This window comes from Artemia franciscana, chromosome 1 (assembly GCF_032884065.1).
Source record: "Artemia franciscana chromosome 1, ASM3288406v1, whole genome shotgun sequence".
NCBI classification, from domain to species: domain Eukaryota; kingdom Metazoa; phylum Arthropoda; class Branchiopoda; order Anostraca; family Artemiidae; genus Artemia; species Artemia franciscana.
The window spans coordinates 33,400,976-33,425,095 of record NC_088863.1 but is presented as its reverse complement, the minus strand read 5'-3'; the positions used below and the strand labels follow the sequence as shown (position 1 = coordinate 33,425,095).

The 24,120-nt window shown below is 35.2% G+C and overlaps 1 protein-coding gene across 1 annotated transcript in view; it reads right to left on the bottom strand.

Moving 5' to 3' along the window:
- Positions 1-24,120, bottom strand: part of LOC136028707 (muscle-specific protein 300 kDa-like) — a gene marked incomplete in the record, with an annotated part of 463,479 nt that overhangs the window by 384,495 nt on the left and 54,864 nt on the right. The window contains 3 exon segments of the mRNA XM_065706609.1: positions 5,008-5,157; positions 15,776-15,904; positions 23,327-23,606. Coding sequence (XP_065562681.1) covers positions 5,008-5,157; positions 15,776-15,904; positions 23,327-23,606 — 559 coding nt within the window.

The following is a 24,120-nucleotide window of genomic DNA, read 5'->3' as shown; positions in this document are numbered from 1 at the left end:
CAAAGGCCGTTTAATTAAAATAAATAGCTCTTTTGAAATTACTAAAAATAATTCATCGTAAAGAGCGAGGTATTGAAGAGGGGACGAACCCCCTAATATGCGTAATAATTTGGTTCGTTTTAAGTTTTAATGTTGCTCCTTACTTTACTTTTAATTGCAAAAACTTGGAGTTTTATTTAATTTCTCATTTTTTTTTTAAATAATGCTGGGAAATCCAGCGCCACCCTCATGGAAATTCCCTTACCCCATGATAATTTCTCCAAGGAAAGATCCTCTTACGTAATCCCCTCCCCCCGAACCCCCTCCCACCACACCACCAAAAAAATCCCCTTGAAAACCTCAGTATGCTTCAAAATAACCAATATTATATATAAACAATGGGTAATATTCATAACTTGCAGCCCTCCCCCAGGGACTGTGAGGGTTAATGCGTCCTCAAAGACATAGTTACTAGATTTTTCGACTATGCTGATCAAAATGGCTGTTTCAAAATTTTGATCCGGTGACTTAGGGAAAAAATGAGCGTGAGAGGGGGCCTAGTTTTAATGTTGCTCCTTACTTTCAGTTGAAAAAACTTGTATTTTATTTAATTTATCATTTTTTAAATAATGTTGGTTTATCCAGCGCCCTCTTCATGGAACGTTTCTTCCCCCATGATAAATTCCTCCATGGAAAGATCTCTCATGTAACTTCCGATCCCCCCCCTCACCACTAGAAAAAATATCCCCTGAAAATGTCAGTATACTTCGTCACTAATCAATACTATGTGTACACATTGGGTAATGTTCTGACTTGCAGCCCTTTCCCCGGGGACTGTGGGGGATTAGGTCCTCCTCAAATACATATTTATTAGGTTTTTGACTAAGCTCAACAAAGTGGCTATCTTAAAATTTTTATCCGGTGACTTTGGGAAAAAATGAGCTTAGGAGGGGGCCTAGTTACCCTCAAACTTTTCGGTCAGTTGAAAAGGGCACTAGAAAATAGATTTCCGTTAGAATGAGCCCTCTCGCGACATTCTATGACCACTGGGTCGATACGATAACCCGTTGAAAAAAGATCCGTGATCTTTCTTCTGGCAAAAAAAAAATCCCCATTTTTACAGATAGGAGCTTGAAACCTCTACAGTAGGGTTCTCTGATACATCGAATCTGATGGTGTGATTTTCATTATGATTTTATGACTTTTAGGGGGTGTTTCTACCTTTTTTCGAAAATAAGGCAATTTTTTTCAGGTTTGATGGGCGCTCGGCTCTTGCAATTCCAATTTTTCTAGCACTAGGCATGTTGCGCCTTAAGAAAAAAGGAATCAAATTTTCAATCTAATTGATTAGAGAACCAAAGTGGAAAGTTTAAGCTCCAACACCCCCTCCCAGATAGAACTTTGGATGGAAAGGCATGTCATAACTTGTTTGAATCGAAAATGTGCAATGATTTTTAATATGTAGGATTTCAGGTACACCATGGAAGTAAACCCTTCGAAAAAACCTCTTCACCGCAACGAAGGCCTAAAAAGGGCCATCGGACCGTAGAAGACAAACTTCCATTGCCAATTTATCAGCAGAGATGTAGACAATCTTTTTTTTTCTTTTTTTTCAGACTGGCTGGAAATTCATGGGGCAAGCAACCGGGTCTAATGGAACATGAAATAGTGATTTTGATAGTCATATTTCTCTTCTTCGACCTTTAATTTGCTTGAAACTCATGAAGAATGTAATTTTGGGCCAAGGGGCAGGAGCAGTCGTTTTTAAAAGGCGTCCATTACCTCTGAGCCCCACCTACCTTTTGCACTTAAATGTACCGTTTCTATATTTATCTGAGGGCTCAAGGAGAGTTTGAAAATTTGTACATTGAGACATGCTTCTTAGGCACCTGCCCCCCCCCCCCCCCTCTGTCCCAAACACACAATTACCAACCGACAATGACTAGAGAAGCAAAGCTTAAAATGGGAAGCGGGGGGGGGCATTGGAGGGGACAAATAATGACCAAGACCACACTGTGTTTCCATCATTCAAAAGATAAGGAGTAAAAGAAACATTTGAAAGACAGGGATTAGTCACTGTCTTAAAAAAAACAAAAAAAATATCATTAACTACTAATATTTTGTATAGAAGGGAAGAGATCAAAAGCCCCCTTTGGGCCATCCAACGATACATATTAAGAACATTCTCGTTGGACTCTAAATTAAATTCCAACGAGGTTCAATATCTCCCCATTTTGATACACACACACACACACACACACACATATATATATATATATATATATATATATATATATATATATATATATATATATATATATATATATATATATATATATATATATATATATATATATATATATATATTATATATATATATATATATATATATATATATATATATATATATATATATATAAAATAGTGAAGATATTGAACCTTGTTGGAATTAAAAGTTGTAGAAATGTTTCATTTAGAGTTTCTTTAATTTTATATCAGTAGGCTAAACCACTAAACTAAGAATATATATATATATAAATAAATATATATATATATATATATATATATATATATATATATATATATATATATATATATATATATATATAACTAATTTGTTGGAAATCAAGTATGATTTGTGAAATACGTACTTAAATCAATTTGGACTTCTTTATTGCAAAATTAATCCCTGATTTGTAATCGAAAAGCCCAGAAAAATGCTAAAAACTGGTTGACCCAATATTTGATTTAAGACAATAACAGTGCAGTGCAGTATCAAATACTATACATGACCAAATTTGAATTTTCGATGAAACATTGGCCTAAGAACCCTACCTAGGATCCTTAAATTAAGCAGCTTAAAAATCTTTGCATAACTCTGATTCCAACGATGTTTGACATGTCCACAATTTCTGAAACATGTACTTAGCGTGTCATGATTTTGGGCGTCAACATTGCACACTCTGCCCAAATTTGTAACCAGCAAACTCAGAAAGCGTAAATGTCATGTGAAAACAAATAATATTCGTGAAATAAGTGCTAAAAACAAAAGTTATTTCCATTCATGGGTTCATCGTGACGAAATCAAACAGTATATTTCAAATATACACTTAGCTCATCCTCATTTAGGACAGTCATAGTGCAGGCAAGCAGTTCGTGGTAACGGACTATAAGTAAAGAGCGATATGGCTCAATAATAACCTAAACTCTAAAAAAAATATTTGTGATAACAATAGATACATCAATATAATTGGCTTTTGTGCTGATTCCAAATATATAAAGTTAATTAAGTTTAATGTTACCCATCAAAAGCTACAGCCTTGAGAAAGTTCGCCTGATTTTTGAAAGAGGACGGTGGAGGAAACACCCCCCAAAAGCCGAAAGATCTTAATCAAATCACGCCATCAGATTTAGAATATCAGAGAACCATCATGTAGAGCCTTCAAGCTGCTATGTAAAAAATGTGGGATTTTGCATCTCTTTGCCATCAAACAAGCGGTTCCAGAGGATCGGGAGAGAGCTTATTTGATCGGAAATGAAAAGTTATAGTGTCTTTTTCAAGTGACCAAAAAGATTGGAGGCCAACTAGCCTCCTTCCCATGCACCTTTGTTCCCCGGAGTCACACGATCGAAATTTTGAGGTAGCCATCCGATTCGGCATATTTGAAAGGTCCAATGACTATGCCTTTGAGGATGACATTACCCCCAATTAGTCCTTTAAGAAAGGGTTGTAAGTTAAGCAATTTGCCCATTGTATTTGTATTTAACACATATAGTATTTGTTATTAGGGAGAATACGGAATTTTTTGGGGAGATACTTTCGACAAGGGAGATTTTCCATGGGGAGAATTTTCCGTAAGGAGGGAAGTATCCGGGGGGAATTTTCCAGGGGAAATTTCATACGGGGTTGGGGAGAGAAGGGGATTTCCTGGCATGGTTTGAAAACGGTCAGAAATCAAATGTAAAAAAGCTCTCTCAACTGAAAGTAAGGATTAAAACTTAAAAATAACGAAAATTATTCCGTATATGAAGGGGGCTTCCCCTTTCTCGACCCTCGCTCTTTATGCTAACGTCTGACTTTTTATCATATTTTTTAAGAAAGGCTGCGCGAACAGAAGTTCCATTGAATTTGAATGGAAAGTATTTTTAAAGAACTTTAAGACTTTGGCGTAAAGAGTTAGGGTCGTGGAAGGGGCAGCCCTCCTCACATACAGAATAAATTCTACTCGTTTCAAGCTTTAAGCTCCTTACTTTCAATTGAAAAAAAAACGTTTTATTTAATTCTAACTAAAAGCGGAAGGACCCCATGTACGGCTTACCAAAGGTGTTGATTATTGATTGAACACCCTGTTGACCAAAAGGTTTCTGTGACGGAGCGTATGGCACTGCTAACCAAAGGAGGTTTAGAAATTGATCTTGCACACAGTTTACCAAAGGGGGTAAGCACTGTTTATCTTATTTCCCGGAAGGCTAACTTAAGAAAATTAAAATTCTAATGGTATATTCGAAATGCACAATTTCTGTAATATTGTTCTTAATGTGTACATATTCATGTGCATGTATTTGTTATGACAAGGATAAAAATTGGTCATAAACGATGACACTTTTATTTTATAACATTACAAATAATCCAAATACTAATAATTTTCCAGGAAAAAAGGGAACGATTTCTTGGATTGAATATATTTGTGATGATCTATTTAGTTTTTGTGTTTTAAAAGGTCACTAATTTCCCTCACTATTCTTTTCTACTAAACATATTTTATTCGAATTTGCGAGAATTGATAACTAAAACGTCAATTTGTAATTTTTGAAGCAACGTAATAACGACAGAAAAATAACAATGAAAACTATACCGGCCTTTCTAGATTTGGTGGCAATATATACCCTTCGAGAAACATTTTTTCTATATGATTAAAAAAAACATTTTTCTATATGATTAGGTAAGAAATAAAAGCCACAAGATAGATGTATCTCTTTATTAAATAAATATTCTTACATAGGAAAAGAGCTTGAGATTTAGCATACCTGAGTTTCTAGGCGCTGCCATGCAGTTTCAATATTATGCCAAACATCAGAGGTGATAGCTACTGTATCCTGCCTTGTCTCAACAGTACTTCGAAGTCGATCGTAAATTACAAGATGCTCATCAACTTCTGCTTTGTGTCGGAGGTACTCCTAAAAAAAGGAAAATCAAAATACACAAAATTTTCTTGACTCTTTATTAAACATACATTATCCTGGCCATATAGAAAGGCCGGAGACTACAGATTTGTCTGGGATGATACAAAGAAAACGATTATTTTAGATCTTAGGGCGTTTTCTGAGAGAAAACCCAAACAGGGTGGGTTTTAGGAAGAGTTTTTTCTTTTTCTTTTTTAATGTGTCGGCCTCAGGTGGCTCAGTGCTGCAAAGAATTTATACCTCTAAAGTAAAACTCTACAATATAGGTACCTTAAAATGTCAATCAGATGTCCTAAGGGGCAACAAAATGACCAGATATCAAAAACATTTATAGAACAGGAGCCAGTTGGTCTCCAATCCCATTTGACTCTTAAAAAAAACTTCCTCCGAAGTTTCCACAACCACAAGGGGGAGATTTGGAATGAGGAAGAGGCAGTGCCCCTCCTATACGCAATAGATGCTGCACATTTTGACGTTTAATGTTACTCTTTAGTTTTATCATAAAACAGACGAATAGAAATATACCAGGAAATTAAGAAGAATTTTATCCACTTTCTGCCTTTTCCCACAACCTCCCTTAGAACTAACTCTGTAATTATCTGAAGGCTCGATGAGGGTTAGGATGTTTTTTCATTAAAATGCAACCTTTGAGGGATCTGCCGCCCCCCTTTCCTAACTAACAAAAACAAAATAACTAACATAATAATCAAAAAAACCTATTGTAGATGGTTCAATCTCTCGTCGGCATCTATTTTGAGTTGTGTGTTTTTTGCCAAAGATAGATGCTGGATGTTGTCATTTGGTTCATCAGAATTGAAAGGTCCAAACAAAGGAAAGGGCTATAAGTTTCGCAATTTGTCCATTATTTACAGGTAGTATTTGTTATTGGGAAAATACAGATATTTTTCACGGGGGAGATTTACTAGAAGATAATTTTAAGTGGGGAGGAAATTTTCTGGAAAAATTTTTTCTGAATTAATATACATTTTTCTTTTTTTTTTTTGTCCTTCTTTCTCTTTGGATGTGCAATTTTTAGAGAATAGTAGGCCTACGGGGGAATTGTCCGAGGGAAATTTTCAGTAGATACCAAATTGTCTAGCAGGATTTTTCCATGGAAAATGATGATAATGCCCACAAGGGTGCTTCAGCAGGGAGGGGGAACTTCCCACGGGTAATTTTTCAGGGCAGAATTTTCCGGGGAAAAACGCCTGATCCCATTAAAACCTAACATGAAAAAGTCGCCTAACAGATTCAAATACAACTAACAGAAATTACTAACAATGAATAACTAAAACCCAAAAAGAGCAGAAAATAAAATGAATAATCAACACAAACTTAAAACGAAGTGACACTCCCAAAAACAGGAGTCCGACAATCACCACCTAAACGAACACAGGAGTAAACGAACAGAAATTACTCCGTATATGAAATGGATTGTCCCCTCCGCAATCCCTCGCTCTTTACGCTAGTTTTATATTGTTTTAAAAAGCAGAATTGTGGCAAAGAGTCAAACTTTAGCGTAAAGAGCGAGGGATTGCGGAGGGGACAACCCATTTCTTATACGGAGTAATTTCTGTTCGTTTTAAGTTTTAACGTCGCTCCTTACTTTCAGTTAAAAAACTAGTTTTTTTTATTTAATTTCTGAACGTTTTTGAATTAATGCATGTTTAATTTTGGCTCTCCACACATAAATTATTAAAATGAAATTTGCATATTAATTCCTTTTTTGGCTAAATGGCTTTCTCTTAGTTTTGATCAGATGATTTTGAGAAATAAGGGGTGGGGAAGGAGGCCTAGTTGCCCTGCAATTTTTCGGTTACATAAAAAGGCAACTATAAATTTTAATTTTTAACGAATGTTTTTATTAGTAAAAAATATACATAACTTAAGAATTAACTTACGTAACAAACTTTTATATTCTTAAATTTTTGTTATGTATATGAGGGGGTTTGTACCCTCGTTAATACCTCACTCTTTACACTAAATCGCAAGTTTTGTCTCAATTCTTTAAGAATGATCCCTGAATCAGAAAGGCTGCAGAATAAATAGTTAAAATTACTAAAAATACTATAGCATAAAGAGCGAGGTATTTATCTCCTCCTAAATACCTCGCTCTTTATGCTAAAGTATTTTTAGCACCCCTCATATGCGTAATAATCTCTGTTCGTTTTAAGTTTCAATGCTACTCCTTACTTTCAATTGAAACAACTTTTCCATGTTTATTTTTTCATTGTTTTTTTATAGTAATTTTAGAAAATCCTGCGCCCTTTTCATTGAATTTATGTTCCCCCATGACATATTCCTCCAAGGAAAGATCCTCCCACATAGCCCTTTCCCCTCAACCCCACGACCAAAACCAAAAAAAAAATCCCTTGAAAACGTCTCTACGCTACATGTAAACACTGGTCGAAGTTTGAAACTTGCAGCCCCTCCCCCCAGGGACTGTGGGGGATTAAGTCATTCTCAAAGACATAGTTATTATGGTTTTTGACTATGCGGAACAAAATGGCTATTTCAAAATTTTGATCCGTTGACTTTGGAGAAGAAATGAGCGTGGGAGGGGGCCTAGGTGCCCTCCAAATTTTTTGGTCACTTAAAAAGGGCACTAGAAATTTTCATTTCCGTTAGAATGAGCCCTCTTGCGACATTCTAGGACCACTTGGTCGATACGATGACCCCTGGGAAAAAAAAACAAACAAACAAATAAACACGCACCCGTGATTTGTCTTCTGGCAAAAAATACAAAATTCCACATTTTTGTAGATAGGAGCTTGAAATTTTTGCTCTAGGGTTCTCTGATACGCCGAATGCGATGGTGTGATTTTCGTTAAGATTCCATGACTTTTAAGGGGTGTTTCCCCCTATTTTCCAAAATAAGGCAAATTTTCTCAGGCTCGTAACTTTAGCATCAAATTCCGTTTTTTAAAGTTTCGTTTACTATTGAGCCGGGTCGCTCCTTACTACAGTTCGTTACCACGAACTGTTTGATTTATCTGTCTGTAGTTAGTGTCTGTTTTCTTTCCGTTTGATCTGATTGTTCAGTTAAATTTCATTTTTTTTTTTCAGCTTGTATTATTTTCTTAAGCTTTTTCTCATCGTTTTTAGCTTTTTCATAACTTAATTATTAAGTAGTACTAATACTCTTAATGTTTCACTTACTAAATAGCCTACTTACTCTTAAATATATTATTTAAAATTTTCTTTGAAAAATTTTGTTTTTTTTAGTATAAATACATCGTATTGCTGCATGCAGGACAAGACTGGTACCGTATTTATAGTGTTAATTAAAAGTGCTGGTTTGGGGGATATAATATATAATATAATATAATATAATAGGATATTTTCTTCTTATTACAGGTTTTAACGTCGCTCTTTATTTTCAATTGAAAAAATCAGTTTTTTTTATTTATTCTCGTTAAAGATAAGATGAGAACGTGCGAATATTCCTGAATAACAGATGTGATTTAAAACAAAATTTATGATTTAAGTTTGCAAAAAGTGTGGAATGTTCAAGGCAGTAAGCCTTTAGGTATGCCTTGGAGTAAAAAGTCCTTAAAACTGGCACGTACGCAGGTGCCAGGTTTCTTATTTCCCCATGGTTTCTTGGGATTTCTGGCAAAAGTAGGATATTTATTAAGAATCTAGATACATGTGTGAAGCCTTTTTTGGGGGATTTTACAGCATGCCATTATCCGGTCAAGTCACTGCCCAATTATTAACCCATTTTCTGTCTAACTCTTTACCCTCTTTGAAGTAATTAGCAATTGTGTTGTTATTTTTTTTTTGTAAAGAGAGTTTGCTTTCCACAGCAAAATAGAATTATCCTTGATATTAGGGCGTTTATCCCCCCCCTTTCAGGATAAAGTACAGCTTTTAATGGATCAATTTTGGAAACTATCATTTTTGATTAAAATCTACGTTTTTGCAGTAAAAGAACTACCCCCCACAGCATCCATATTGCATTGTTAACCCTAAAATTTCCCTTTCAATGGGATATAATAGATTAATCACTGGTTTAAATCGCTATGAACATAACCTGAGTCTAAAACGTACTTTTGAGGCTTCAGTCTTCTTCCTCCCCCATCCGCTACAATACTACAGATTAAAGTTAATCTGTATTTTCCGATATATGCTTTTTGCATTACTAAATAAAAACAGTGTTACTTTATATCTGCTGCTTCGAAGGTTTTGGCCCCTCCCCGGAAAAAAAAATTCCTGCGTACGTGCCTGCCTTAAAAGTAATACTACTACTTTGCAGGTAGAATTGAGTTTTGCTATTCTAGAACCTTAATTTAATTATTCATTTTTATATACATTTATACTTGAGATCATATACATTATTATATTTGTGAAAGTATATAATGATAATGCTTCTTTTTTCAGAATCTATTAAACGAGGTGACATGTTAGGCGGCCGGAAGGACAAGGAAAGTCTTCATCCACTCTTCTCCCAAAAATTGATATTAATTTAACGATAATTCCAACTCTTTCGTTTAAATTTGCGGGCTCAGCAGTGTTTCCAGAAATGGGTCATTACAGGCATATAATCAAGCGTCCTTTACCCAGTCCCAATCCCCAATGCTACCGAGATCTGTTTTTTACGACTTTGTATAGTTTCCATATATATTTTTTCACAAATTCACCTATTTCCTCTCCTAAAAATATTAGTCCTCCTGCCGACAAATAAACTTTTGAGCTTGCACCAAACCATACCAATTTCAAATGCTTTTTATTTCCCCTAAAATAAGGAAATCGTCTATAGATCCCAATAGTAGCTCATAAATATGTTGTAAATCTGAGGAAATTTCTTTTAATACGAAAAAAACATCAACAACAATTCGCCATTACGTGACTATAGTTTCTTGACTGCTGCTATTGCCAAGTGCTAAAAGATTCGAGGCTTTGGCAGAATATCAAGCATGTATTTCGCAAAATATATTTGCATGCGTGGGTTTATTCTGACAGCTCAAAAGGAAAATTCATGTCTAATTATGAGTCTAATGTAGCATTAAGCCCGATCATTAAATGTTGTTCGAACCTAGATTGACTCTAGTATTAAGGTGGGACTGGGAGTGTTTTGACAAAAATTAATTTCAGTGAGTATTCCTATAAAAAAGGAAACTCGATCGCCTGGAATACATTCGAAATCTTCATCTCAGTACTAATTGAAAAAGATCAACTGAAGCACGTTGACTTACACAAAAGGGATACGCAGTTTAACTATATTCGAATAAACACAGTTTACCTAACACGCAGGCTGTTAGGGATCAGACAATCCGTGCTAACAGACTGTAAGTAAAGAGTAACCGGCCAAATAGTAACCGAAACACTAAAAAATAGAATTTTTATAATAATAGATACGTTAAATGAATGTGTATGGTTGACAATAGCACACGTCAGCAATATCTCTAGAACGACTGGGGGTATTAAGTTGGAACTTTTGGGGCCACAAATATTACTATTTCTACTCTTGCAATTTAAATAAATCGGAAGATTGTCGAAGTCCATAAATAGAATTTTTGGGAATGATAATAAGTTTTATTTTTAGGTAAACTTGAAGAGGTATAAAATTATATTAAACGATATTATTGAGTCCAGATTAAAAATTGTTGAAAAAGCTTCTCAACGTTCAAATAGCAAACCAAACTATGGATTCTTAATGAAAAAAAGATATAAGGTACTTTTTTTGTGAAAAAGACTATGCCAATAAAAAACGAAAATATATTGAATTTAAATAACTCTTTTTTTTTTAAAAAAAATTCAAACAATAGTGGAGAGCTCAATTAAGCAAAAAATGAGCAGAAATAAATTCAAGTAATCTTCCAAGCGTAAAGCTACAACAAATCACCATCAATAAATTTTATGAAACCCAAAACGAACATAAATTACAATAAATAACCAAGTCGAACTCAAAACGAGTAAAAATTAGCATGAGTAGGACTGACGACCCCCAATGCCTTCTCAAGACCTAAACATAATTTGTACTTTACTGAAAACAAAAAACATTTTAAATGTTTTCACTTTTTTCTTTAATAAATAACAAGAGCTAAGAGCACATATGGCACTTGTGACGTGGCAAGAAGAGCTACGAGCCAAGAGCTCATATGGTATGAGCTCTAACAAAATTCTAAGAATCAATAGATTGATTTAATAGAAAAGTCAGAGGCTTAATGCCGGTCAGGATTTAAAATAAGGGCTCTGAGTCACGATGTCCTTCTAAATATCAAAATTCATTAAGATCCGATCACCCACTCGCAAGTTATAAATACCTCATTTTTTCTACTTTTTCCTCTCCCTTCAGCCCCCTAGATGGTGTAATCGGGGAAAATGACTTTATCAAGTCAATTTGTGCAGCTCCCAGACACGCCTACCAATTTTCATCGCCCTAACACGTCCAGAAGCGCCAAACTCGCCAAAGCACTGAACCCCACCCCCTAACTTACCTAACCCCTTAACAAAGAGAGCGAATCCAGTACGGTTACGTCAATCAAGTATCAAGGACATTTGCTTATTCTATCCACCAAGCTTCATCCCGATTCCTCCACTCAAAGTGTTTTCCAAGATCCCCCCCAAACTCCCCCAGTGTCAAAAGATCTGGTAGAATTTGAAATAAGAGCTCTGAGACATGAATTCCTTCAAATATCAAATTTCATTAAGATCCGATCACCTATTCGTGAGATAAAAATACCCCAATTTTCACGTTTTCCAAGAATTCCGGTTTCCCCCTCCAACTCCCCCCAATGTCACAGGATCTCGTCGGAATTTAAAATTAGAGCTTTAAAGCACAAGATCCTTCTAAACATCAAATTTCATTAATATCTGGTCACCCTTTCGTAAGTTACAAATAACTCAATTTTCAAAATTACCCCCCTCCCCAACTCCACCAAAGAGAGCAGATCCAGTCCGGTCATGTCAGTCACGTATCTTAGACAGGTTTTTATTCTTCCCATCCAGTTTCATCCTGATCTCTCCACTTTAAGTATTTTCCAAGATTTCTGGTCCCCCCCCCCCAACTGCCCGCCCCCAATGACGCTGGATGCAGTTGAGATTTAAAATAAGAGATTTGAGTTATGAGGTCCTTCTAAATATGAAGTTTCATGAAGATCCTATCACTCCTTCGTGAGTTAAAACTACGTAATGTTTTCTATTTTTTCATAATTAACCCCCCCCCCCCCCAGATAGAGCGGATCCGTTCAAATTATGTAAATCACGTATCTAAGACTACTGCTTATTTTTCCTACCAATTTTCCTCCCGATCCCTCCAATCTAAGCGTTTTCCATGATTTTAGGTTCCCCCACCCCAAACTCCCCCCATTGTCACCAGATCCGTTCGAGATTTAAAAATAAGAGCTTTGAGACACGATATCCTTCTAAATATTAAATTTCATTGAGATCCGATCACATGTTTGTAAGTTAAAAATACCTCATTTTTTCTAATTTTTCAGAATTACCCCCCCCCCCCCCGCAACTACCCCAAAGAGAGCGGATCTGTTCCGGTTATGTCAATCAAGTATCTAGGACTTGTGCTTATTTTTCCCACCAAGTTTCATCCCAATCCCTCCACTCCAAGTGTTTTCCAAGATTTTAGGTTTCCCCCTCCCAACTCCCCCTCCCCCAGTGTCACCAGGTCCGGTCGGGAATTAAAATAAGAGCTCTGAGACACGATATCCTTTTAAATATCAAATTTCATTGAGATCCGATCACCCGTTCGTAAGTTAAAAATGCCTCATTTTTTCTAATTTTTCAGAATTAACCCCCCCCCCTAACTACCCCAAAGAGAGCGAATCCATTTCGGTTATGTCAATCATTTATCTAGGAATTGTGCTTATTTTTCCCACCAAGTTTCATCCCGATCCCTCCACTCTAATTGTTTTCCAAGATTTTAGGTTTCCCCCTCCCAACTCCCTCCCCCCAATGTCACCAGGTCCGGTCGAAATTTAAAATAAGAGCTCTGAGACACGATATCCTTCTAAATATCAAGTTTCATTGAGATCCGATCACCCGTTCGTAAGTTAAAACTGCCTCATTTTTTCAAATTTTTCAGAATTAACCCCCCCCCCCCAACTACCCCAAATAGAGCGGATCCGTTCCGGTTATGTCAATCATGTGTCTAGGACTTGTGCTTATTTTTCCCGCCAAGTTTCATCCCGATCCCTCCACTCTAAGTGTTTTCCAAGGTTTTAGGTTTCCCCCTCCTAACTCCCCCCCAATGTCACCAGATCCGGTCGGGATTTAAAATAACAGCTCTGAAACACGATATCCTTCCAAACATCAAATTTCATTAAGATCTGATCAACCGTTCGTAAGTTAAAAATACTTCAATTTTTCTATTTTTTCCGAATTAACGGGGCCCCCACTCCCTCCCCCAGATGATCAGATCGGGAAAACGACTATTTCTAATTTAAACTGGGCCGGTCCCAGATACGCCTGCCAAATTTCATCGTCCTACTTTACCTGGAAGTGCCTAAAGTAGCAAAACCGGGACCGACAGACCGACAGAATTTGCGATTGCTATATGTCACTTGGTTAATACCAAGTGCCATAAAAAATTATCAAAACTTTAAGGAATGAATATCAGTATATATATATATATATATATATATATATATATATATATATATATATATATATATATATATATATATATATATATATATATATATATATATATATATATATATATATATATATATATATATATATATATATATATATATATATATATATATATATATATATATATATATATATATATATATATATATATATATATATATATATATATATATATATATATATATATATATATATATATATATATATATATATATATATATATATATATATATATATATATATATATATATATATATATATATATATATATATATATATATATATATATATATATATATATATATATTAAGCTGACGATCCCTGGTCATTTGTTCTTTTTTCTTTTTTTTCTTTTTTTTATAAATTAGGTGTCAAAACAAATTAGGGCTTATTTTGGGCGTCACAAATCGTTATAACTATTTTGTTTTGCAGCTTCTGTCTTCATTGAGGTCCACCTGTCTCTGTCTGCGTGCCAGGTAAGTTTAATTCGATCAGAAAACAAAAAGTGTTGGCCCAGTTCAAGCGTCAAACATAGATACGACAGATCTTCAATATATTCTTTTCTCATAAAGGTCTACCTGGCACCGTCTACATTTTCTGAAAATTACAACCCTATAAAAGACGTAAAAATTGGGCCCACTATCAAGGAGCATCCAGGATCTTCGTTCGGGATGGGGCGGATAAAAAACTTAAATAGTCTACTTGCATTTTTATTGCGTTTTTACGAGTCACACTAAAATCTTGGGGGAGGGGATTCAAACTCCATGACCCCCCATGGTTACAGCCTTGCCCACTATTAGCGTAAGAAACCGATACATACAAAACAATTTCGATTCTCCTTACTGCATAGGGGTCCAGAGTCATACCAAGGGTTGGAGGCACCCAGGGAAAAAATAATGAAAGCAACCCTGTCTGAGTCAAATCGAAGAAAAAACAGCCGAGTCAAAGTGAAAAATCTCATCAAAGTGGGTAATAGCCCAAACACCAAAAACAAGAAGAACAATAGGGAATTTTTTAAGACAGTGGGAAACAAATTGGAATGAACATTTTGGCCCTATGTCCAAGGGCCGTCCTCAGCAATACAAATAAGAAAAACAACTTACAAGAGGATAAAATGAATAAAACTATAATTAACTGTTTTTCAAAACAGTCCCAGCATCCTTAACTCAGCGAAGGTCAACCAGGACTGATAAATAAATTGTTATGAAACGAGGCAATTCATTGAAATGAAACAAAATGATTTAAAAAAAACGTTTTAATGCCAGCCTAGCTTTTTTCGCTGCTGATCTTATAGGTCTATTTGTGACAGGTTCTGTGTTAATATCTATTGGTTTTTTATAATATTTCGTAAGATCATTTTTATTAAATTTGTGTATAGAGCATTCAGTGAATATTCTCCTAAATCCCTATTTAAGGAAAAATTTTAAAGAAATCCCTATTTAAGGATTAATAATAATTTTTCCTTATTAAACTAATAAACTAATTAAACTAATGAACGCCTTTTTCTAGTTGATTGGAAAAAAATTGTCAGTTTTTCTTACGTCCCGAATCTTTTCGTCTTTTGGCCTGGAATGATCCTTAACGTTAATTCAACCTTGATCCAAACGTTGATCCAAACTGGATTGAACAAAATAATTGGATCGGAGAAGAAGCTGATCGAAATTTTTTTTGGCCCAATCGATAACATACAACAATTTCAAACTGTCAAAAAAAATTACCGTTCTTTTTTTGGGCGAATCAATATTTAGGAAATAAGTATTTTTTATCAATATTATCCCATGCCCTAAACATACTATTTGAATTGAATGAACCCTGCACGCGTAAACTTCATCTCCTTGGAGGGGTAGATTTCTGCAGAGAACATTTCCCCGAATTTCCTTTTATAAGACTGCAGCAACACGAAACGGGTAAGCTAGTATGATTATAGAAATAAACAGGAACTCTCAACTGCCAAAAAAACAACATTATTACCATTATAAGTAAAAAAGTTACTTACATTAAAGTCGAAAGGAAATCCTTTGCTGCCTTGTAACTCTTGAAGATAAGTGTTTTTGACATTTAACCAGCTGGTTAATTTCTGATAATCCTTTTCAATAGCAGAAACCGAGTCAAAATTGCTGTTGGTCTAAAAAAGATGATAATTTCAACAAAGTGGATTGAATCCATCTAGAAGTGACAAAATACTAATTGGGTAAAATTAACACTAAAGAGTTTCCAAATATCTGTTACCTGATGTACATCTCCAAGTACCATTTTTTCCACGGTAAGCTGTACGATTGTACATGCCAAATCTCATAATGTTCCACATAGCACACTTCAACCAAGCACGGCATATCTGGTGGACACGATTTTAAAAGTAGCCGATAAATTACTACAAATATTACAGGAACTTTTATTATTAGTACACTTCATTGAATTACCTCCCCCCCCTCCCTATATTATCGTCTGTTATTGCAGGGAAGAGGCGAAATGCCCTCAAGATTAAAAAGTACAAGGCATACATGTAAAAAAGAAATATATCCTGAAAGGAGGTTGAAACATAATTTTAATCAGCAAACAAGGATCAAAACTACATCCAAAAAAGGAACAGGGTGTTTTATTTTGGTTATTTATAGAACGTCTTACTAATCTTTCAACACCTGACTTCTCACACTGGCTAAAACAGTTATTTAATTTTAATTTGAATACAACTATTTAAGCTGTGATTCCGAAAGAAAGCAAATTGATTCACACAGCATGATTATTTTCCACAGGCAAAAAAAATCTTTAGAAGTAAAAAGCTTGCCAATTTTCCAGTTTTTCAAGTTAAAAATCGAAGTTGATGCAATCTTTGGGTGCATGTGGGGCTTACTTTATTATTATTATTATTTTTTAAGCTTTCCAAATATGGAACTTTTCGAAAAGAAGTAAAATCTATTTCAAACCCAAGACAAAAACAAATGAAAACACGTGTCAGTTCAAACTTAAAACGAATAGATTTTACTATTGATGACTGAATGAAACCAATAACGAACAGAAAATCAAACATAAAGACAACAGATACTGCTCTAGATGAATAACCGAATCCTAAAACGAGCAGAAACTAAATGGGTTATCACATACAATTTAAACGCACAGAGACGATCCTGAACAGGAGCTGGTCCTATCAGAGGCAATGCTATAGCGTTGTCTATAGTAAAGAACCATAAGGCTTCAATGTCTAATTATTTATATATTTATAAAAAAAAATTCCAAGAGGCACTTCATATAGAAGGAGTAGTCGTATATACTTCGGAAGGGGTTCATTCGATTAGAAATCGGAAGTTCTAATGCCTTTTGAATAGTCAAAACTGATAGGAGGGCAACCATCTCCGCACCTGTTTTCCACGAATGCTTCTCCAAATGATCGAAATTTTGAGATAACCGTTTTGTTCAAAACAATCCAGAAGCTCAAATGATTAAGATTCCAGATTCACCCCCCCCCCCCCCCGCCCACAAGGGCTAGGATTGTATGTTATGCAAGTTGCTCACTGTTAACAAATAAGGTTTTAATGGAAGGAGTGATCGTGTAAACTTCGGAAGAACCTCATTCGATTGAATATCGAAAGTTCTAGTGACCTTCTTAAGAGTCGAAAGTGGTCTTGGAGGGTAAACCCCCCCCCCCAATCCCAATTTTTCCCAAATAGATCCGATTAAAATTTTGAGATAGCCATTTTGTTCGAAAAAGTCTAAAGGCCAAATAACTATGCCTCCAGAGTTGACAAAACCAACCACAGCATCCAGGGCAAGGGACATAAGTTACGCAATTTGCCCATTGCTATCATTATAAAGTTTTTATGGAAGGGGTGGTCGTAAAAACTTTGGAGGAAGCTCATTCCATTGGAAATCAAAAGTTCTAGTTTACTTTTAAGAGTCCCTTTTCTGCAAATGCATCCCATCAAAATTCTGAGACAGCCATTTTGTTCAAAATAGTGCAGGAGTCAAATAAATATACTTATAAGTTTGACAGCTCCCCCCTCCATCGCAGCCCGTGGGGCAAGGGTTTTAAGTTATGCAAGCTGTCTATTGTTAACATATAAGGTGTTTACGTTAGTGGTGGTAATATAAACTTTGGAGGAGGGTCAGTCGATTGGAAATCGAAAGCTCTAGTTCCCTTTTGAAGAAATAAAAGTCGTCAGAGGCCATCTAGCCCCCTACCACGCGGTCTTTTTCTTAAAATGGATTTGATCAAAATTTTGGGATAGTCCTTCTGTTCAAAATTAGTCCTGCGGTCAATTGACTGTGCTTTCGGAGTTGAAACTCTTGCCAGTCACCGGGACAATGGCTGTAAACTATGCAAGTTGCTTATTGTTAACATATAAGGTCTTTATGAAAGTGATGATCGGCTAACTCTTGCTCTCACGGAGGCAGAAGAGAAATATTATCAAAATGAATTTCGCTAATGCGATATACCTTAGAAAAGATGGAAAATAATAAATCGAGAAATTAATAATGTTAAAACAAGAAAAATGGCATCTCACATTACAATTTATGAAGGAGTTAAAATACTGGATGAGAGAAGGATGGCAAATGCATTTGATGACCATTTTAGTAAAGTTGGATATATTCTGGTGGATCAAATTTATGATGGAACACATGATCATAGAAAATATTTCCCAAATAAAGTAGATAGGACTACATTTATGTACCCAATCCAATTTTTAGAGTACCAGAAAGCTGTTGCTAGTTTGAAAAATTAATTTTCTACAGGATGTGATAATATGTCGACTTCTCTGTTTAAAGATTTAGCTGCTGTAATTTCTCAGTCGGTTTTACATATTTTTAATTCTTGCAAACAAGATGCATTTTTTCCAGTTTGTCGTATAGTAGCTAAAGTTTTACCGTTATTTAAAAAAGGATCACCTATTTCTAAACTTTTTGAAAAGATAGTAAAGGGTAGGTTTACTTCCTGATAAAGATTGATTTTTTCGTCTCCCAACCAGTTTGGTTTCTTGACGGGTAGGTCAACAGAGCAAGCAGTAGCTGCTTTACATAATTTCTTATCAGAGTCTATGGATGGTAATTACCTGGCGGCATTTATTTTTTCTACATAAAAAAAGATTTTGATACAATAGACAATGCAATTCTTCTTGATAAGTTGGAAAATAGAGGAATTCTTGGAATAGCTCTTGATTTAGTAAAATTGCATTTATCTGAAAGAAGTTTTAAAATCCATGTTGGTGAGGAATCATCTCATATTTCTCCACTAGAAAATATGGGGACGCCTCAGGGCCGATATTTTTTAATTTATATAATGATCTTCCGAATTTCATGCATTCAGAAGAAGAATTACCAATATTGTTTGCAAATGACACAGCAATTAATTTGAAGGCGGGCAACAGCGATGGCAGTGGTCAAATATGAATCTGAAGCATGGGCGCTCCAAAAAGCGGAGGAAAATTTGCTAGATGTTTTCCAGAGAAATTGCCTACGGATTTTTCTGGGTACCCGGTTGACTGACCATATTTCAAACAGTAGGTTGTGGTTCAATCCCGCTTTCTAGGACTATAATGAAAGAAAGGTTGAGATGGCTAGGCAACGTTCTGCGAATGACGGATGACAGGTTGCCGAAGATTGTCCTTTTTGGCCAACCACCTGGGGCTAAAAGGAAAGCAGGTCATCCTCATCTTGGGTGGGAGTGTTTCATAAATAAGGAAATGGGAACTTCCTGGGAGGGTGTAAAGAGGGAGGCCTTGAGTAGATTGGATTGGAGGAGGAGCGTGCGTGGCTGTGTTGGTCTTAGGCGGCTTGGTACTGCGGAGAGTTGTTAATAGTAGTAGTAGTAGTACTAATGAGGAGGACCTACGTTTATCACTCGAAACTGTTGCTCTGAATGTAAATTCTTGCTTTTATGACAATCGACTAATTTCTAACCTAGAGAAGTCGGAATTTATTGTTTTTGGCAGAAGTTCGTAGTCAAGCAGATGTATTCAGATATTTAAGTATTTATATAAATTCAACTCTGTCGTTTAAAGCACATATTAGGAAACTAGTGGCAACAGTGTCCAGGATCTTGGTTGTTTGCATCGATTAAAGTTTCTGTTTCCATGCCAGTTCGTGAGGGACTTTATATTTTCATTAGTTGAATGTTATTTTCAATATTTCCGAGCGTCTGGATGTTGACTTTTCCTTAGTATTTACGTGGACTCCACATTGTTCAAAATAAATCAATAAGAGTCCTGGATCCTTTTTCAACACACCCTAGGACGACAAAAAAATTATCTGAAACTAAAACATCTTTTTATTTCTGGGTTTTGTTGATTTGCAAAAAATTCTCCACCTTAATTTGGGCATATGGTTTTAAAATATCCAATGCATTGATATTTTTTCCATAGCATGAAATTTAAGGTTGAAAACAAGCATTATGATTTATCAAGAGGAAGTAATAAATACATTTTTCCGTTTGTTAAAAATGAGAGATCAAGACTAGGTCTGAGATACCAGCTTCCCCAGATTACCAAAAATATACGCTATTTCATATAGCGATATAAAAAAATTGCTATATATATATATATATATATATATATATATATATATATATATATATATATATATATATATATATATATATATATATATATATATATATATATATATATATATATAAATATCAACGCCGCTCATCAACGCCCCGCTCTTTACGCCAAAGTTTTTATTACTTTAAAAAGTAGAGTTGGGACAAAGAGGCAACCTTTAGCGTAAAGAGCGGGGCGTTGATGAGGGGATAGCTCGTTTCATATGTGGAATGATTTCTGTTCGTTTTAACTTTTAATGTTGCTCTTTACTTTCAGTTGAAAAAACTGTTGTTTTTTTCTGATCGCTTTTTTAAATAATGCCAGGAAATCTTGCTACTCCTCCACTGAAAAATCCCTCCTCCACAAGGATTTAACCTCTAGACAATGCAATTCTGGAGAAAATTTACCCTGGACAATTACCCTTAACATCTCCATGCGTAAAATCGAGTAGGCAGTGAGAAAGCAAGACATAAGAAGAATTTCGTATAGGAATTCTGGCAATTTCCCCCAGTGTAAAAATTCCCCAAAAAAGTTCCCTCTGGAAACTTCCCTCCCCATGAGAAATTATCTCCGTGGAAAATCCAAACAGTGGTGAATTCCTCCCCCCCTTAAAAAAATACATGCATATTTCCCAACAAAAAATACTGTACCTAAACAATAGGTATTCTTACATGCGGGATTTATCACGGAGAAAGCGGGGAATGTTTGATTATGGGTGCGTCCAAAAGGGCTGATGGTATTGAAGCGAGAAATGACGAGAAAATGTTGAGCTAAATCTAAAGAAACTATCTGTATCCAAGTTATCAAAGAGGCATATCTGTACTGCTTTACGAACGGGTAAGGGTATAGTTGTAGCAGGGCCACTGCTACTATTGCAGCTGCAAATGTGACTGGTCGCGACCGCGAGCGAGTGTGATTATTCCGCGAAAACTTGTAACTGCAACTATGTACAATTGTGACTGCTTTCAGGGAATTTGGAGGGGAATTTTAAACTTTGAAACATTAATATTGAAGAATAACATCACTTCGACCTTTTAATACTTTGATGGTGAAAAAAAAGGTTGATTTTGAAATGGGAAATGTTGAAAACATGAAACTTTGGCAAATAAAAACGAACAAAATTGATTAAAATGTTATACAAAAAAAGAAATTTTAAAACTTAAGAGCCATATTAAATTTAAGACGAGTAGAAATAAATTCCTATTATAATTCAACCTCAAAACGACCAAAAATTACTATTGAAGAATAAAAGAAACCCAAAAAAACATAGATTAAATAAACATCACAGCAAACAAACATACAACAGGTAGTAATATAAATGAATAAATAAATCTTAAAACGAATAAAACTTGAATATTCAAAAAAATTGAATATTCAAAAAAATTAAAACGAACAAAAATCACTACAAACAAAAACTTGGCAACTGCCCCCTTCCTCCTCTAACTGTAAGTTTGTAAAGCCTGTTGCACCATTTGCGCTTTACTGAAAACAATTTATAATACAAATATTCACTTTTGTTCTTACAACACTTAAAACAAAATAAAGTTATAATGAAATAAAATCCTGAATTGCTCAGCTTTCAGGAATCAATATCAGTATATATCAAATATTCAGTTTAATCTTATTAGTCAATATTCAGTTTAATCAATCAAGACACATAGCTTTCAACAATTGAGGATTTTCTAGAAGAAGTTGCTAAAGAAACAATATTATTTCAGATACTATCGTTAATAATGTTTACCGTTAGAGCATCCTCCAACAACAGCTCCTACCACGCCTTCTATATCCACCACTCGAATAAACCTACTACGACCACCACCAAGAGCAATCTTATCATGACCAATCCTACTCCGACTGCTGCCACTACAGGTATTACTACTAATGCTGCTATCACGATTACTCCAACCCCTGGCTACCATTACCACTACTGCTCGTACCATGTACGCTAATGAGAGATTTCAAAAATATGCTTAGTGGAAAGATGAGCCTTCTAAATCCTTTTGAGATTGCTATCATGTAAGGATTTGTACCTGATACAAATAGATGGGGAAAATCGGTGGTTCAGTGCTTTTCAATACACATCGCACTAATAGACATGTTGCATAGCTTTCAACTCGTCATCTTTCAGGAATCATTAAAGAAATAGTCCAAAATCATTAAATACTAACCTAATTCTCAATTGTTATAAATCAATTGCATCAGAACATCGATTAACATACGGTATTTGAGAAAATTTTGCTCGAACCCTTCTTTAGTTGTTTTTTTTCCATTTATTGTCGTTTTACATATGGAGATTTTAGTCTAGACTCTCCACCCTTTTTTGTCAAATTTCTTTCCTCTTTTTCGTTCAAAAATAGTAACCATTCAGGTCGAATTGACAAGCAAGTTCTTTCTTTGCACTGTAAAATAGTTTTCTGTAACTTTGTTCTAGGTTTTTCACAAACAAATTTTGCTCTTACAGCTGCTTGAAGAAGAATAAGCAGAATTTTTCCCGCGACCTGAGTTTCAAACTCATAATTAATCATCATTTTATCAAGTTTCATTTAGTATATTTTACTATCATTTTTGGTCTATTGAAACTGGTGTAAAAAAAAAGAAAAAGAAAAGAGAAACCCAATTATAATGTGAGTTATTTAAGAATTTTTAAAAGCGCTAAATGTAAAATAATTATACGGCACTGGACTTTGCAGTCTCTACCGGCGGTGCTGGTCTCTGTTTCATGACCCATCAGCCAAAAAGTCCACATCCTGTGCTTACACACACCCTTCCCGTTTACCATCCCCAGATTTCTCCAGGTATCCATAACACTCACGATTATATGTCAAGCTTTCCTCCTTCTTCTCATTAATGGAAACAAAACAATAAGGACTTAGTTAAAAAAATTTTAGATTGTTCTAACACCCCTTCGGAAAAGCTACTTTATTTATTGTATTGGATTGTTGCATGAGTACTTGATGGAGACGAAAAAACTTTATTAACTTACAATAAGTATTAAAGCAAAGACAAGTACTTACAGCTGATGGATCAGGATATTTGTGCAGAAACTGAGCAACATACGTCATCACAGATTTTTCGTCCGGACGAGGAACATCAACGTCCTCAGCATCAAGAAGACGAGCAATACCAAGATGTGTTTCTGCTGCAATGAAAGCAGACTCGAGACGAGACTTACTCGAACTGCTATCCAGACCGTTGACATCCACTGTCCCAGGTCTTATGGCATTTACAAGCGCAACAAACGCATTTCCATCCCTCCAACTTGAGCCAAAGTCGCTTACTTGAATTGAGTGATCCCTGCAAGCGAAGGTATAGGTATATTCAAAGATAATATGAAATCCTCAAAATATGAATGATCGAACAATTCTCACCAATTCTTCATAAAAATACGAGTTGGTGTCAGCAACTGACATTACACCCTCTATATAATAGAAGTAGAAAGGTAAAATATGATGCAGTCCTGTGGTGGCGCAATGGATTTGATCTCAGCTTCTCATACGGGACCCAGTGTTCCAACTCAGATTTATCAACACATTGCTGGGTTGTAGTCAAGAAGCGTCGCTAACTAAATACATACATGCTTATAATATGATACAATCTCTCTTGATAATCTCACAAAGTCAAAATCTTTAACAGATATATAAATTCATTTTTTGTTTTATTTGTTTTTTAGTACAGCTATAGAACATTACAAAATTTATGTTTTGCACCATTAGGATTATCTACAATATAACTTGAACATGTATAATGGGTAAATTTAATGTTTAGACAATTTGAACAAGATTTTAGTGTCTAGTCTGATATTGTCCCG